We start from the raw sequence: 16,493 nt of genomic DNA on the forward strand, positions 1-16,493 counted from the left end.
CAGCCGGGGGGGTCGGGCTCTGCTGCCAGGGAACAGGGACAGGAGGAAAGAGCTTTAAGCTGTGCCACGGGAGGCTCAGGTTGGACACCAGGAGGAATTTCCTCTTGGAAAAGGTGATCACGCATTGGAAGGGAGTTTGGAGTCCCTATCCCTGGAGGTGTCCCGGGACGGCCTGGAGGTAGTGCTCTGGGCTGGGTGACAAGGCGGGGATCGGGCACAGGCTGGACTGGGTGATTCCGGAGCCCTTTTCCAGCCGGAACAATTCCATGCCTCCGTTTCCCCTCCCACCGCCCTCAGCCCCGGCCCCGCGCGCCGGGGAGGGGGCGTGGCCTCGCGCCAAGCCCCGCCCCCCGCGTGCGCGCGCCCGGCGCCGGAAGCGCCAAAGGGCCCCGGGGAGGCGGAAGCGCGCGCGGGGCCGCGGCCTAAAGATGGCGGCGAAAACACAGGGAGGGATCCGCTTGAGCGCGGTGAGTGTGAGGGGGCGGCGGCACCGCGGCCGGCCGGGGGGAGCGGCCTGAGAGACCAGCTCGTTCCAAGCCGCTGCCATGGGCAGGGACACCTTCCATCATCCCAGGTTGCTCAGAGCCCCGTCCAAGCTGGCCTTGGACACTTCCAGGGTCACTCCCTCAGCGAGGGCGGGGAGCGCCGCCTCGTCTTTCTGGGGGGACGTGGGGCTGGGAGCTTTCCCGCCCTTATCCCGGCTCAGATCCTGGAAAATTAAGTTATATCGGTCCGGCTGGGCTGTGCTGAGGGGACGGTGAGGGCTGGGGGTGGGCTGGGTGTTGGGGGCGGGTTTTCCCAGCCTCTGGTGAGCGCCGTGACCTCTAATTGCCAACTTGTAACTTCAAATCTTAACTACTTTTATTGCAAGCGGCCTAATTATATTTTAACCCTAATTACATCTAAGGGGGGTGAGTGTTCACGCAGTTAAATGCTCCTGTGTTGTGCTTTTCAGTTGCAGTATTGTTGCCGAGCTGTTGCGGCAGTTGGTCGTTTCTTTATTTGTGCTGATATAAATGAAGTTAAAGCTGCTTTTTCAGATGAAACAGGAGGGTTTTTTTCAAGTCAATGCCTCTGGACCTCACCTAGAGCTACACCTGGCTCATCACCTTGCTTACAGAATGGTGGAAAGAAGCACGAGTACTACGATGAGTAACTTAGCAAATATTTGAGTGAAAAAGGTGTGTTAGGATATGCTCAGCCCTGCTGGAATTACAGAATCATTTAGGAGGAGAAAAACCTCCAAGATCCTTGAGTCCAACCTCTGTCTGAAATTTTATCACCTAATATCAATGGATGTTATCTGAATTTCAATTTATATTACCCTAATAAAAGTTGCCTTGATTCTAGAGACGAGCTCTAAACATCATCTTCTTGAAGTTCAACAATTGCATTTTGATTGTGATTTCAGGCCTTTAATTCTTGCTAGTGTTTAAAATCCACAGATGGTGTGATATTTTATTAGAGCTGGGTTGTTCTGCTTGTTCAGATAAAGACTTTGATTTATTATTACTTTTTGGACATACCATGAGTCTTCTTGAGAGAAGAAAGTATCGATAATCAGCCTTTGCATCTGGCAGTTCAGAGTTTCAGATCATTCTCAGGTTGAGATCACTTTGGCAAGCTGCACTCTCAGAGGTACAAACGAAACAAGATGCCCTTGGTAACTTTCTGAATTATTTTTAGGCTGCTCTTTGGTTTTGTCTGTCGCAGGCTCAACTAAGAATTTGCATTCAGTGGCTTTCCAGTGAAAGCTGTGGGTTTTGTAGGGTTGTTGGGGTTTTTTTTTTCCTCGGGTGAAGCAGCTGATGCAGTTTGGGGCAGGTTTGTAAAAGGCTTTGTAATCCAGAGAATGGTGGGGAGAGCTGATGGTCCCAGTTCTTTGGGAATAGAAAGTATTTCCCGTGGTTTCAGAAGCACTTCCAAACAGCACAGGCACTTGGAAGGCCTGGTAACTCATTCCCACACTGGAATTTCTCTCCTGCTGTTGCTCTGGCAATATTTTTGTCCAGCTGAACAATGAAGCAGCTGAGGGGATCCAGGTTAATATTTTAAGAGCAGCTTTTACTTTGGATCGGTCCCTTGATGTGGTTCATTGCACAGTCGTGGAACTGGGATTGTGTAGCTGGGAGGGAGAGGAGGAAAAATTTCGGGAAGTTTCAGGAGGAATTTCTTCCTGGAAAGGGAGGTCAGGCCTTGGAAAGAGCTGCCCAGGGAGGTTTGGAGTGCCCATCCCTGGAGGTGTCCCAGGAAGGGCTGGAGGTGGCACTCAGTGCTCTGGGCTGGGGACAAGGTGGGCATCGGGCACAGCTTGGGCTCAGTGGTCTTGAAGGGCTTTTCCAACCTAAACAATTCCATGAAAATGGCAGTGTTGTTCCCAAGAAGTTGTTACATAAGTGGAGGATAAACCAACATGCATTTTTCCACTCAAATGTGGGATAAGTTACTGCAGTGATGCCGTGTAACAAAACAGAAATTTATTATGTGCAAGCAGTAAGTTCCAAAATGAGGCAAACTCTGCAATGGTTTTGGATTTGTGCAAACCTTGGGATCTGCAAGGGATGGGACAGTTCTGGTTTGCTTGGAAAACTAAAATTCCCAAAGCTGCTTGTCATTTTTGAGAGATAAACTGTTTTGTTCTTCAGTATTTGCTGGTTGTAACTGTAGGGGATGCTCTTCTCAGGACACTTTAAGTTCAGATATACCCAGCTGGAAGAAGTGGGACATTTGAGTTGTATTTGGCTGCACTTGGTCTCCGGAGGAAAAATGAAATTACTAAACAAAGCCTACTTAGTAACGAGATATGTTTGGCTGAGTGAGCAAAACAGCTGGATTGGCAAAGTGAGTGTTCATCTGGGCACCAGCTCTTACTGAATGTCAATTAATTATGAGCTAATTAAAGCGGTGCATTGATGAATTAAGTGTAAGGGGACAAATGGACTTAAATATTTCCTGATGAGTTCATCAGGACTTAGGGAGTGGTTGCTGACAGCCGGATTGCTCTGGAGGAAACTACAAAACTGATGGCCTTAACCCACTGTTCTGTTCTTTAATCTGGTTTTGTGCCCTTGTTTCAATGCCTGGTATGATGAAAGCCAGGCTGGATGGGGCTTGGAGCATCCTGGTCTGGTGGAAAGTGTCCCTGCTTGTGGCAGGGATTGGAACTGGATGATCTTTAAGGTCCCTTCCAACCCAAAGCATTCTGTAATTCTGTGATCAGATGGTGCTGTCTGCTCTGAGATAACTTTCCCATGAATTTCCTGTGGGATACTTGCTCGCTTTTTGCTGAGGGATGGGAGATGTTAGAGCCAAGACCCCATTTGTTCCAGTTCCCATCTTCCAGCCCTTCAACGACCTGCTACAATTCCCAGTTCTGGGAACCACCTTCCAGCCTTTCTCAAACCCTCCCCCAAGCAGTGGTCCAGAGAATATCAGCGCAATTCTAGTGATGTTGTTTTCAGAATTCCCAGTGGTTCACAGCAGTGAAATGAAGGGTGTGGAGCTGTTGTGTTACACAGGAAGGTTTTATCTCTGTGCACCCAGAATGATTTGGTTCACAGGGAAAAAAGGACATTTATTGGTGATGATGGCACTGTGGGTGACACTGAAGTTCTTTCCATCCTTCCTCAGCATTATCTGATGGTCAGGGGAGGTGCTTCTTCCTTTTCAGGAGGAATTTCCTCCTGGAAAGGGAGGTCAGGCCTTGGCAGGAGCTGCCCAGGGAGGTTTGGAGTGCCCATCCCTGGAGGTGTCCCAGGAAGGGCTGGAGGTGGCACTCAGTGCTCTGGGCTGGGGACAAGGTGGGCATGGGGCACAGCTGGGCCTGGCTGGGCTGGGAGGGCTTTTCCAGCCTCAGGGATTCCATGAGATTCCCAAGTGTGAGTTGATGCCTCTGTCAAAACCACAGTCAGGACTTCTTGCCAGGTCTGTATTGCTGAAATTCCAGTGCCAGCAGGGAATCCTGCACTTCCAGCCTCCTGTGTGGCTGGAGTTGTTCTGTGTTTCAGCAGGGAGCTGATCAGATGCAAATCCCTGAATGTGCATCCCTGTGGTGGGTTGGGATTTTTAAAAGTGATTTTGTTTTGCCAAGAAGGGACTTCAGGTGGGAAAAATCCCACTAATTGTTTGTTGTGTGTTTTGATCCTGAAGCTTAGAAAACAAAGGAGCAGATGCTGCCAGTTCTGTGGAAGTGAAGAGAACCACCCAGGGATCTGAGGATCCCCTGAGTTCCTGTACAGCAGAGGGAGAAATCCAAAGATCCTTTTGCCCACGTGCCATGGCACATGTGAGGTTTCCATTAATAGCCCAGAGGAATTTTCTCTCGGATTCAAAATTATTTGGAAGCATCTGTTGGGGGCACCCCTGCTTAGCCTGACTCAGTGCACCAGATTTTGTAAACCTGGAGCTCTGCAGCACAGATGGCAGCGAGGAACGTGGTGTCTGTTCCCACTTGTGCTCCAGGGAGAAGTGCAGGGATTAAGTTGCAGTTGGAAGTGTGTCATGTGCTGCTGTGACCTGAGAATCAAGGTGACGTTTCTGTTGCTCTGAACCAGGGGTGTTACTGCTCCCTCTGCCTTCCTCCTGCTCTGGTACCTGGTTTGTGACTCTAGGATTTGCTTTTAGCATCATTCCTTTTCAACTTGGAGCCTTGAAGTGGTTGCTCGCTTTTATTTGAGCTTTACTTTTATTTACACTTTATACTGTTATAAAAGTGCTTGTCAGTGAGTAACCGTAAAAATTAAGTATGGATGTGTACACAGTATTTTAAAACATCTTTCTGATTTTATGTGTATAATAATGTGGATTATATTCTGGTTTTTGTGTAACTCAGTGGTACAAGGGCTGTTTTCAGTGTTATGTGTCCATAGGTGCTGCTTTTTCTGCCATCAGCACAACTCTGGCAGTAGGGCTCGAGCCAATTGGTGCAGGGGGGTTTGTGTTAAAGGCCTTGTGAAAAGTGTAACCACAGATTTCCTCAGTGATAATGCAAACACAACTATCAGTTGCAGCACTTAAAATTTCACCAACAGTTGCATGGACAGATCCTTAACTTACATGGATATTTAGTTCTGGTTTTCCTAGTCTTGAAGTGAATATCTGTGAACCTAGGATGGGATGCTTGGCAATGCTTTTGTCACTAAGTTACATCCCATAAAGAGGTGCTTTTTTGCGTATTCCCACCTAATTCTGGTAGTGGCTGTGCCTTTGGTTACATAAAATGTGTGAGATCCAACTGCTTAAAGCACAAAGCACCCCTGGAGAGGGTCTGAGAGGTGATTTTGGTCACTGTGGGCACAGACAGTGACCCACAGAGGGTATTGGGTGCTGCTCACTCTTGGCATGAAGTTTGAATCCTGGTTTAAGATGTGAGTTTTTAACATCTGAGAGCTTCTCTTAGTGGATTTGGAACCACAGCTTTGATGTTTTCTGTAGTCCCTGCCATCATTATATACTAGTAGTTCCTTGTATTTTTATAAAGATGAAGACTGCTAGGATGACAATATAACCCATGCTCAGAATATGCTGAGACTGTGCTGGATTTCCTCTTCAAGAGCTGAATCAACGTTCCCTGCCAATACCCAGAAATAAATTCAATTACAGCCTTTTGATGGGGGTGTCCAAAACAGCTTCATGGAATGTTCCTTCCTTTAACAGACTGTTTTCTGCCTTGGAGAGCACAAACTAATGCCCTTGCTTGTGGTTTATTCCAGCTGTGCCCAAAGTTCTTGCACACCAACTCCACCAGCCACACCTGGCCCTTCAGCGCAATTGCAGAGCTCATAGGTAGGTGATCAATAGCTTGGAATAATTTTTGTTCCTTGTTACGAAACCTTTTTCCTTCAGGTAGAGGAAGACCCGGCTGAAGATCCTCAGTGTTTTGCTCTTTGTTCTGGTCCTGTTACCTGCATTACCTGGGGCTTGTGCATCTCTTTATTAGCTCCACCTTGCCTTTGATTTTGAACAGAATTTAACGGGACATGTCCAGTGTTCCTCTTTTCCACAGTCAGGGAATGATGAGCAGCCTTCCCTTCCCACACCGTCCCACACCTTCCCTTCCCCCTAACAAAAGAAAAGAGAGATTTTTCAGCTGGATAAGGCCAAAGCTGTCGTAAAGGAGGAAACCAGAGCCCTGTGGCTGTGGAAAGGACTGGCTGTTTTGGGAGTAAAATATGTTAAATCATTTCAGCTCTTTTAACACTCCAGCTACTTCCAAACTTTCAGGTGTACCTGTACATCCTCTTTTGTGATGCGGAAATACATTTTACAAAATATTTCACTGTGATGCAATTTGGACTTAAAGTTTGTAGGAAGGAACCTGCCAAGCTGCAGTTCCTTTTATTGTCTTGAGCTGTTTTATGTCTCTCAGTTGAACCTGCAGAACAGGCAGTGAGGCAGAGGTGCCATCACATCCCACCTTTCCTCCCTCCTCACAGATCCCAGGGGGATGAGGGGAAGAGATGGAAGAAAGTGGTGTTGGGGCAGATGGGGTTGGGCCTGGCTTTGCTGCCAGGAGTGGTTTGTGGTGTTCTGGTTTCTGTTGCACTCGTGTTTCACTCTTTCACATCCTGTAAACACAAATTTGAGTCTGAAGCATTTTGCAGTTCCCCTCTGCAAGAGCTGAGAGAAAGTAAACATTGCACCAGCTGCTCTGCAGACAGGAAATGAAACTGGAACCTTGTCTTGCTTTCATTTTCTGTTCTCATGTGAGCTGCTCACCTCCAGCTACACTTTTTGCCTCTGTGTTGCTGCCATCGATAATCTGGGGAATTTTGTGCTGGTTTGGGTGAGGTTCTCCTGGTTTGGATGCAGCTGTTCCATCCCAACATTTTTAAAATGTGTTTGCACTTAAACAGTTGAATTTGTGCTGTTTAGTCTCCCACCCTGTTTGCTCTCCTTGCCCTCAGATAATGCCTATGATCCAGATGTGAGCGCCAAGCAGATCTGGATTGACAAAACCGTCATCAACGACAACATCTGCCTGACATTCACGGATAATGGGAATGGGATGAACTCGGAGAAGCTGCACAAAATGCTCAGGTAGGCAACCTCTTTACCTGCCTTGTGGAAATTCCAGTTCTGGTTCTGTTACTGCTCAGCTTATTCCTGTTTCTCGTCTCTAATTCACTGATTTTGCTCATAAATTCAGCATTTCTGAAGGTAAGTGAATGTCCAGGTGAGACTCCAGAGCAGACAGGTACTACTAAAGCTTCCCTGTAACTTTGTCAGGGAACTTTCACCTCTTCATTTCCTTTTATCCCTTCTCTCAGTGTTCCCTTGATGCTGTGGAAACTCTGTAGTGCCTACTAGTGGAGATAAGGAGAATTCAGAGCTTTTTCTTATTACTATCATCATAATCATTATTATTATTATTAATTGCTTTAGTTTAAGTTAGTGAATGAGAAAAGAAGGGAGATTCAGCTCAAACCCCTTGGAGTATTAATAATAGAAGCTATTGGAGAAGTTTTAATGAATGATAATGTGACTTATCTTTTTATCTTTAAATATTCTGTGAGGTTTGAACTGATTTTTCTCTTATTTTTACAGTTAGCAAGGAGCTTTCTGTCCAATTTCTCTTTAGTATAAAAAACTGCTCTGCCTGCAGATATAAATTTGAGTAAGATTGAGTTCAAGCTGTTATTTCTCTGTCAGATGCCATAATACCACAGTAACAGCTTCCTAAATTCCATATGCAGTTCCCTGCTTTACTTTAAGTGTGATCTGTAAATGGAAATGGCAAACTTGTGGATCAAACATTTCCTAGGAAGTGGAGAGAGGAAAAAGACAGGGGTAGGGGCTTTTTTTAGAATGCCATAAGAATGCTTTTACACCTAATTCCAGACAGATGATATTTCTATGCCATACTTAAAAGCTGGACGTGGATTTTCCCAAGTTTTTGCTGTGTGGTTTTAGCAGCATTGTCCAGGTGATTTTAGGATGTAATTGTGCAGGAGTCCCTGACCTCTGAAACAAGAGAGAAACTCGTTGGGTTATGTAATTTGGCAAGTCCTGCACTCGCATCTGCTGAGCTCTCAAGTTTTCCAGGGATTTTTCCACTCTCCTCATGTTTCCCGTGTTTCAGCTTCGGCTTCAGCGAGAAGTCGGTGATGAACGGCCGCGTTCCCGTGGGACTGTACGGGAATGGCTTCAAGTCAGGATCCATGCGCCTGGGAAAGGATGCCATTGTCTTCACCAAGAATGGGGAGACCATGAGTGTGGGGCTGTTATCCCAGACTTTCCTGGAAGTCACCAAAGCAGAGCATGTCATGGTTCCTATCGTGACGTTCACCAACCAACATATCCTTTCAGCATTCCCAGTGAAGGGTTGTGGGCACATCCCAAATTTGGGAGATAGCATCACCAAAGGAAATCCTTGGCTGCTTTTATGGATGTTTATATCAAAATTTTCTCCTTGGAGAGGAGTCAAAAGGCAAAAAATTCTGTGAGATGCCATAATTTGTTAAAACCTTGAAGCTTGTAGGAGCTCTGAGATGTGGAATGAGAAGCTGGGAAGTGAGTCCAGAAATTTCCTCATTTTTTGGGATCCTCACTCCATTCCAAGTCCCTCTCCTTAACACAGTGCCCACGGCAGATCAGTGATCCAGCAGAATCCAAGAACAGCCTCAAGGCCATCCTGACACATTCCTTGTTCTCTACTGAGGAGAAATTACTGGCAGAGCTGGATGCCATCATAGGGAAAAAAGGCACCAGGATTATCATTTGGAATCTTAGAAAGTAAGATAAATCCAGTCTCTTGTCTCTCATTAATTTTACATTTTATTTCAGTGTATGCAAACACAGAAGGGTTTGGGGGTTTTTTGTGTGTGGAATAACTGGAAAAAGGCTGTGGGCACTTAAATAACTGGGAAGCTGGACTCAAAATCTATGAGGAATTCCCCTTTTTTTCCTTCTTTCCTGGCTCCACCACAATACCTCCCCTTGTATTTGCTTTTTTCCCCTATAATTAATACATTTTTCCATCTTAATTCTTAGAGATAAAAACGACAAACCAGAATTTGACTTTGACAAGGATAAATACGACATCAGAATTCCAGAAGACTTGGATGAAACAGGCAAAAGAGGCTACAAAAAACAGGAGAGACTGGACCAGATTGTTCCAGAAAGTGATTATTCACTAAGAGTACGTGTTGGAATTTTAAAATTGGATTTATTTGTGGAATAAAAAGGGTGTATATGTTTTAATTTTAATATAATGTCTGTTCTGTAGGCTTACTGCAGTATTTTGTACCTGAAACCAACTATGCAGATCATCCTGAGAGGACAGAAAGTGAAAACACAGCTGGTTTCCAAAAGTTTGGCCTTCATCGAGCGGGATATTTACAGACCCAAATTTCTCAACGTATCCTTTAATATTTCCATTGCTGAGCTGAATTCTGTGACTTGTTATGGCTGGATTCTTCTGGGTGTGTTGCAGTTCCACTGATAAAATTTGGATTGTTTGGGGGGGTTTTTTGGTTTTTTTGAAGTCATACTGAAGGAATGATCTCAATATAAGAAAAGAAAGTTTTTAGACCCACTCAGAGTAACTCTGGTTTTTGTGTTCCATGAGATTCACCCTATTTTTCCTTAATACCTGCTAAAAGGCCAAAACAGTCAGAATTACTTTTGGATTTAACTGCAGAAACAAAGATCATTATGGAATAATGATGTACCACAAAAATAGACTCATCAAAGCTTATGAAAGAGTTGGCTGTCAGTTAAAGGTAAGAAATTGAGCCTTCAAAATATTTTAGCATCTTGACAAATTTCATTCAAATGCTGATTTTAAAAAAGAATATGGATGGAAAGTAGGATATCGATGTATACTTTATAAAATCACATTTTTTGCTGTGTGTAGCAGTTAAAAATCATATTAAATTGTTTGGTTTTGAGGTTGTTTGATACAAAAATACCTGAGCATATCTTTCAGGACAAAAAGAGGGGTGGAAGAGAGGATTTGTTATTTAGGGGGTTTATATCAAGATTCTCTCCTTGGAGAGAAGTCCTAAGCCTAAGAAAATCCTTTTTACCCAATGTAGATGTAGTTAATGATTACCTCCAGCAAACTCTTGCAATATTGGCACGGAATTTGGGTTGGTTTTCCTGATAAACCTTCATTCCTTGCAGGCAAACAACATGGGCGTGGGTGTTGTTGGGATTATTGAATGCAACTTCCTAAAACCAACTCACAACAAACAAGATTTCGACTACACCAACGAATACAGGTATTTTTATCTGCACTTTCTACCCCATATTGTCATTTCCTGGGAAATACTTGATAAAGCTGCTTCTTTAAATAGGAAGAAGAAAAGTTTATGGTGTTCTGGCAAAACCTGGTTTAAATGCAAACAACTCCTTTTAGACCCCTTTTTTCTGCCCCCTCTTTGTCTCCTTCTGTTTCCTTATAAACTTTCTCCCACTCCACGTATCCATACCAGCTTTGTTCCCATGTTTTTCCCTGGATGTTCTTTTCCCTGGCTGTTTCCCTGGCTGTTTAGGAGGAGGCATTTTCCATGTGCCCAGCAGTACTTTTCATGTGGATATGGAAATTTGTGATCCCTGAACCATTTCCTGTGTGAGGCGCCAACAGTTCCCTTGGCAGAGGGGCAGGAATTGGGAATGCCCTTGGCAGGCACAGTGAGCAGGGAATGTTTTCCACTTGTTGGGCTTTTTTTGAACACTCACATGAAAAGGGGGTTTCCTCAATCCCTTGGGTTTGATTTGTCTGTCAGCCCCCCAATAAATCTGGGACCTTTTGTGTCCAGCCAGTCTGTCCAAAATATAATTAAATCAATATCCAGACAAGTGGGGAGAATCACAGGATCCTTAAGGTTGGAAAAGACCTCCAAGACCTCCAAACCTTTGAGTTCCTGGACATAACTTTGGGGTGGAGGTGTGAGTTAATCTTACAATTAAATTATAATGAACCAAGTTGTTCTGAGGAGAGTGATTTCACCACAGCTGCTGCTTCAGCAGCAAAACAGCTTCTCCTGTCTTGGCTGCTCTGTGCTTTCTGAGCTTCTGGTCCCGTGGAGTTCCCATTCCTGCAGAGATTCCAGCAGAACCTGGCTGTGGTGTCTCTGCTTTGCTTCACCCTCCTCTCTCTCAGCCTGTGCTTCAGGTTGCTGTGTTAACATCCAGGGACAGATTCCCTGCATGGCAACTGCATTCCATCCAGGAAGCAGAAAGTGCATTTCACCTTTCATTTCAGTACTGTTACACTTTTGTTACAACGGGAATGGAACTTCCCAGCTTTCTCTGATTTTTACCCCCACATTTGGCATGTGAGTGGGCACAGTGATATCACACTTGAAAAGTCTTCTAGAAAGGTTTTTCTGCCAGGAGTGCTCCAGGCTTTCAAAAGATGGTTTTGTTTTGGGCTGGGAAGTTGTGAACCTGATGTAAAGGTGCTCTGCACTTCTTGCCTCCCCAGAAAAGGGATGTGATTTGGAATGTGATCCCATCCATGCATCCCTTCTCATTTCTGCCCTTCTGGTGCCTCCTGGCTCAGCAATCCCTGCCTGGGTTCAGAGGTGACCTGGATCCAAACTCTCTGGGTCACATGAGTTCACTGCACAAACATTTGTGTTGGTTCAAGGCCCGGGGCGGTGTCAGGTGGCTGGGCCTGGTTACTCATCCACTGGATTGCTCAGAGGTGAATTCCACAGGCTGACAGGAGGCTGTCCTCACCTTTAGCTCACCTGTGGGGTTTGTTATTGTTCCTCACCTCTCCCTCCTGTGTGGGAGTCCCTGAGCTGCACGATGAGCCCTGAGCAGGAAACAAAGCTAAAAATGAACCTGGGTGAGACTGGCCTGCTCCTTTAGCAGTGTGGAGACTTTATCCTGCGTTAAAGTGACCAAATGTTTGCCAGCTCCAGCTTTTTTCCCACTGTTGTGCAATTAGAAATACTAAAGTGCTTCATGCCCTTATTCTGTCACTGGAGTTAATAAAGGTTCTTTCTGTGCTAGAATTGGATTATTCAAGGTGGTCTTTCAATTCTTTTCTTTGTAGACTCACGATAGCAGCACTGGGAGAAAAGCTCAATGATTACTGGAACGAGATGAAAACCAAGAAAAACGAGGAATATCCCTTAGCTCTGCCCGTCGAGGAGATCCAGTGAGTCCCACCGTGACGGCAGAGAGCTGAACACACTGTCACTGCTTTATCTGACATGAGAACACTCTGCCATGTGCAAACCCTGATTCATTTTGGTTTTTTACCCCAGGAAACAGCCTGACCAGACGTGGGTGCAGTGCGACGCGTGCCTCAAGTGGAGGAAGCTCCCGGACGGCATCGAGCACTTGCCAGAGAAGTGGTACTGCTCCCTCAACCCTGACCCGCAATTCCGGTAAGGACACAGGCCAGGGGCTCCTCCCAGTCCTTACTGATCACCTGGCAGCAGCAGGGGTGTTCAGCTCTTTCTGTTGTGGGTTTTTTCCTGTTCCTGTCCCTCCCCCAGGAATTGTAATGTGCCAGAAGAGCCAGAGGATGACGATTTAATACATCCGACATATGAGAAAACCTACAAGAAAAAGTGAGTTCTGGAGACTTTTACAAGGGGCTCAACACTAAAAACTACCAAGGAGAGCAGTGCAGCAGTTGGGGTGAAAGTCCAGCTCCCACAAGGATGTAGCTCCATAGGAATTGGCAGTCCCAGAATTGGGATGTCCCAGAAGCAAAATCTGAGGGCTGTTAGGAGACCTTGGCTTTGTTACTTTCAAGGTCCACATTGAGGCAGCTGAAAAGCTCAATACATTTATGTAAGAATTAAAGGGTTCTTTGCTAAGGTGTATTACAGTGTATGACAAAAACTGATTTGGGTAATTGTAATGCTGGCTCACATTCTAGAAAGGAGAGTTTGGGGTTGTTTCAATATTTTAAAAACAAATAATCTGAGAGGGAACTTACTTGAGGTTAAGCTAACTTCAGACCATACAAGCTTCCAGGTTCCTGAGGAAATTTTCATTTAATAAACAAGAGTACTTTGATTATTGTATCTAGCTGAGATGAGGAGTACTGTGTTTGCTTTTAGATCTTAGATTTCGTCTTTATAATGAATGAACAGTTTGAATCTAAGCTTTTAATTTATATTTTTTCCTTGCTGCTGTGCAGGGACAGGGAAAAACTGAAGAGGCGACTGGAGTACAGCCACCAGGTAACTCCTGAAGCTGGCAGGAGCCTGCCCTGGGTACAAATGTCTGCTTTAACATCCAGTTTTACTCTGATGGCTCTGCAGGATTTGCTCACCATGAGGAAACCCAAAATCCCCTTTCTTTGCTGCTCAGTGATGGAAAATCCACCATTTCTGTCTCATTAGGAAAGTGTTTGAGAGGGACAAAGGCCTTTCGCCAAAACTAAAAGATGTGTCAGTCACTTGTGGCTGTTTTTATGGCGTGAACCCAATTCTTGAAGGGGGATTTGTTGGAGAGAGATGTCATGAGGATATGAAAGTAAAGATACCCTTAAAAGTGGGGATCTCAGGGGGTGGGGATGGACAGAGCTGGAACAGCTACACTTTGTGCAAGGAGATGCTCAAATTCAGATTAAATCCAGATGCAGACCAAGGTGTTTGATGGGAATGTCTGAATTGTAACTCAGAATCAAATTTGCTAAGTGTGATTTAATTTCAGTTGCATTCAAAGTCAATTGCTGACCTAAGATCACTTCATTTCTGGAGAAGAGATGCTGCATGTGTTGTTTTAACCTATTTATTTCATTTTATTGTTTCTCTGCCATTAGATCTCCCCCTCTAGAAAGTAATTTCTAGAAGTGAAACAAAAATTGCTCATTTTGGGTAAACTGAGTGAACCCTGAGCATCTTTCCCAGGGATGTCTGTCCTGGAGTTTGTGTCTGATGGGCAAACTCCAGACAGAGACACAGCTTGGGAAAAGCTCTTGCCTGGGATTCTGCACAGCACTTTCAAATGGAAAACTGGGATTTGCAATAGTCTAGCCAGCCTTTCTCATCCCAAAATCCTGAGCCTGGGTTCAAGGAGGTACTTGGATATGTAGGTGTCAGAATTTTAGGTGTTGGTATATAAAGAACTGCTTAAATCTATCCCGAAGAATCTACTAATATCTGTTTATTTCCATTCTTAACTTACATTGTCTTATAGATCAATAATGAAATGTTTTTAAAAACATCTGTTTCTTCAAGTAAAGACTTCAAAACATTCTCAACTCCAAATGCAAAGGAAGCTCTTCCAAGATTACTTTTACCAAAATCATCAGATGCTTCTGTTAGAAGATCTCTGCCTATTTTAATTAAAGTATCTTCCCCTCATTTGGATCCTGACAGCAGGTGAGTGGACCTGCACAAAGTAGATTCCTGTTTATTTTTAAAATTAATAACTTCTTAAGGAAAATGATGGTGTTGGGGGCAGCTTCAGCTGCTAAAATTCCTGTGGGAATTCTGGGAGCACAGGAAGCTCCAGGTTAAAGGGACCTGGAGACTTTGTCAAGTACAAAAGTGAATGCAACAAAATGACAAGGAGCATTTTTAGTGATTTGTCTGCTTAGGAGCAGAGTTTGTGTTATCCACAGGCTGTTCTCCTGTAGGGATGTTCCTGGGAATACTGAGTCTGTTTCAGAATAATGTGTGAGTGTGCTGATGGCAGGCACTTGTTTTTACAGGAATTTAGTCTGGCTACACAAATTGAAATCCCCTGCAGGGGGACATCCCTTTCTAGTTCTGGAGTGGTGGTTTTTGAACAGTGCTCAGAGAAACACTGAACATGGCTGGAAACGAATGATTTGGCAGCATCTGAGCAATAAACTGATTATTTTAATGTTTTCCTCCTCAGTCTCAAAAGGAAGACACAGAGTTGTGTGACACCTGTGTCCCTAAAGACACCTCGGCTCGGTGACAAAACATTCAACAACCATGAGGAGGAAGATGATGATGAAGATGTCATCATTTTAGAGGAGAGCAGCACTCCAAAGCCTTCAGCAGATCCTGATGTTCCCGTGGTAAAAACGGAATGTATCTGTTTGGATCAGGAGGAGAAGCAGAGTGTAAACTCTCCCGTGGGAGAACCCTGCAGTGCAACCACTTCAGAGGCAAAAAGTGAACAGCTGAGCTCAGCAACACAGACAGAGCTCCCAAACCTGGTGGTGAAAAAGGAAGAGGTGGAAGACATCCCAGTCCAGGTTCCTGTGGCAGGGTTGGAAAGGGAACAGCAGAAGGTGAATGGTGTTCCTGAGACATCTGTAGAGATGGAAAATGAACTGAAAAATCAGCTGCAATTATTGAACAGAGAAAAAGAAATGTACCAAAGCAAATGTGAAGCGTTAACCAAACAAGTGGAAGCACTGGAACAGCAGCTTTTGGAGATGAATAATAAATACGTAAAAAAGGAAATGTGCCATCAGGCAACGGAGACAGTTCCCTCCTTTGGAGAAGGAAGCGCTGACGGGAGGAGTTTGGCCGAGGTGACAGCTCTCTATGAGCAGGCCTTGGGGGAAATAGCAACGCTCAAGGAGCAGTGCAGCACCCTGCAGAACCTAAAGACTGAGTGCAGCAAATGTGCTGATGGTGAGAGCAAGAGTGAGGTGGATGAGATTGCTGTGCAGCTGGATGAGGTTTTCAGGCAGCTGGACAAGTGCACCATTGAGAGAGACAGATACAAAAGTGAGGTATGTTTGTTAAAACACTTCTATCACTTAAATTATCTCTATTTTTACTGCCTTTTCATAGCACACAGTGTTTTGAATAGTTTTGACAGCTTTATTTTTATTTTGATTGCCAGATTGAAGTCCTAGAAGTGGAGAAAAATCAGATGGCCTGTCAGTGTGAGGAGCTCAAGGCAGAGCTGGCACAGTTAAAAGCTTCAATCCCACAGGCTGTAGCACATGCAAATGAGTCTACCACCAGTAAAGTAGAAGACTCTGTAAATTTTTCTGATGGAGAAAGGTATCAGTTTTGCTCTTTCTAGATGTTATTTCAAGATTTTTGCTTGTTGGTTGTATTTGAAATGTTTTGATGAAGGTTATGTCTGATAATTGTATAATAAAATGTGATGCTTGGAATTCTTTTCTACTGCCTTTTGTGACTCCTAACGAATGTTGATTTTTTTTTTAATCAAGTGATGTTTGTGATTTATGATTTGTGTGAGCAGGGTTAGCCACTGCACAACAGAATGGCAAACTGATACTTCTTAAAGTATCCAAAATGTTGGATAATTTCTGAACACAACTTGCAAACCAAGGAAAGAAAAGGGAGGCAGGAAAGAGGGTGATCATTATTTCATGCTGTGTAATGAACTTCACTTTGAGAATCTGTTTTTCTTTTGAATCAGCTGAAAAAAGAGTCTGGATTTGAAACCTTCCTGTATCAACTCCTTGCTGCAGGCAAATCCTGTGGAATCAGGGTCCAGGGGATGTCTTGGAAGGGCTGAAACTTCCAACTAGAGAGCTTGCAGCTCTTGGAAGTGGGAATAGCACACATCTGAAAAAACCCAGAGCAGGAGCTGAGGTCCCAAGGGGGGAAGCATCA

General features: G+C 44.5%; 1 protein-coding gene across 1 annotated transcript; it reads left to right on the plus strand.

Moving 5' to 3' along the window:
- Positions 1 to 372: 372 nt before the first annotated feature.
- On the plus strand, positions 373 to 16,027 carry MORC3 (MORC family CW-type zinc finger 3). The gene is made up of 16 exons (XM_042021301.1): positions 373 to 467; positions 5,712 to 5,784; positions 6,906 to 7,038; positions 8,081 to 8,295; positions 8,586 to 8,733; positions 8,992 to 9,139; positions 9,227 to 9,358; positions 9,603 to 9,722; positions 10,126 to 10,223; positions 12,011 to 12,115; positions 12,225 to 12,347; positions 12,459 to 12,533; positions 13,112 to 13,154; positions 14,116 to 14,300; positions 14,803 to 15,634; positions 15,748 to 16,027. The coding sequence occupies exons 1-16, from the start codon at positions 429 to 431 to the stop codon at positions 15,931 to 15,933; spliced, it is 2,655 nt and encodes an 884-aa protein (XP_041877235.1). The 5' UTR covers positions 373 to 428; the 3' UTR covers positions 15,934 to 16,027.
- Positions 16,028 to 16,493: the final 466 nt, after the last annotated feature.

The sequence above is a fragment of the Corvus kubaryi genome, unplaced genomic scaffold (genome assembly GCF_017639235.1).
Source record: "Corvus kubaryi isolate FWS band 111438036 unplaced genomic scaffold, C.kubaryi_AGA036_p1.0 37133, whole genome shotgun sequence".
Classification (NCBI taxonomy): Eukaryota; Metazoa; Chordata; class Aves; order Passeriformes; family Corvidae; genus Corvus; species Corvus kubaryi.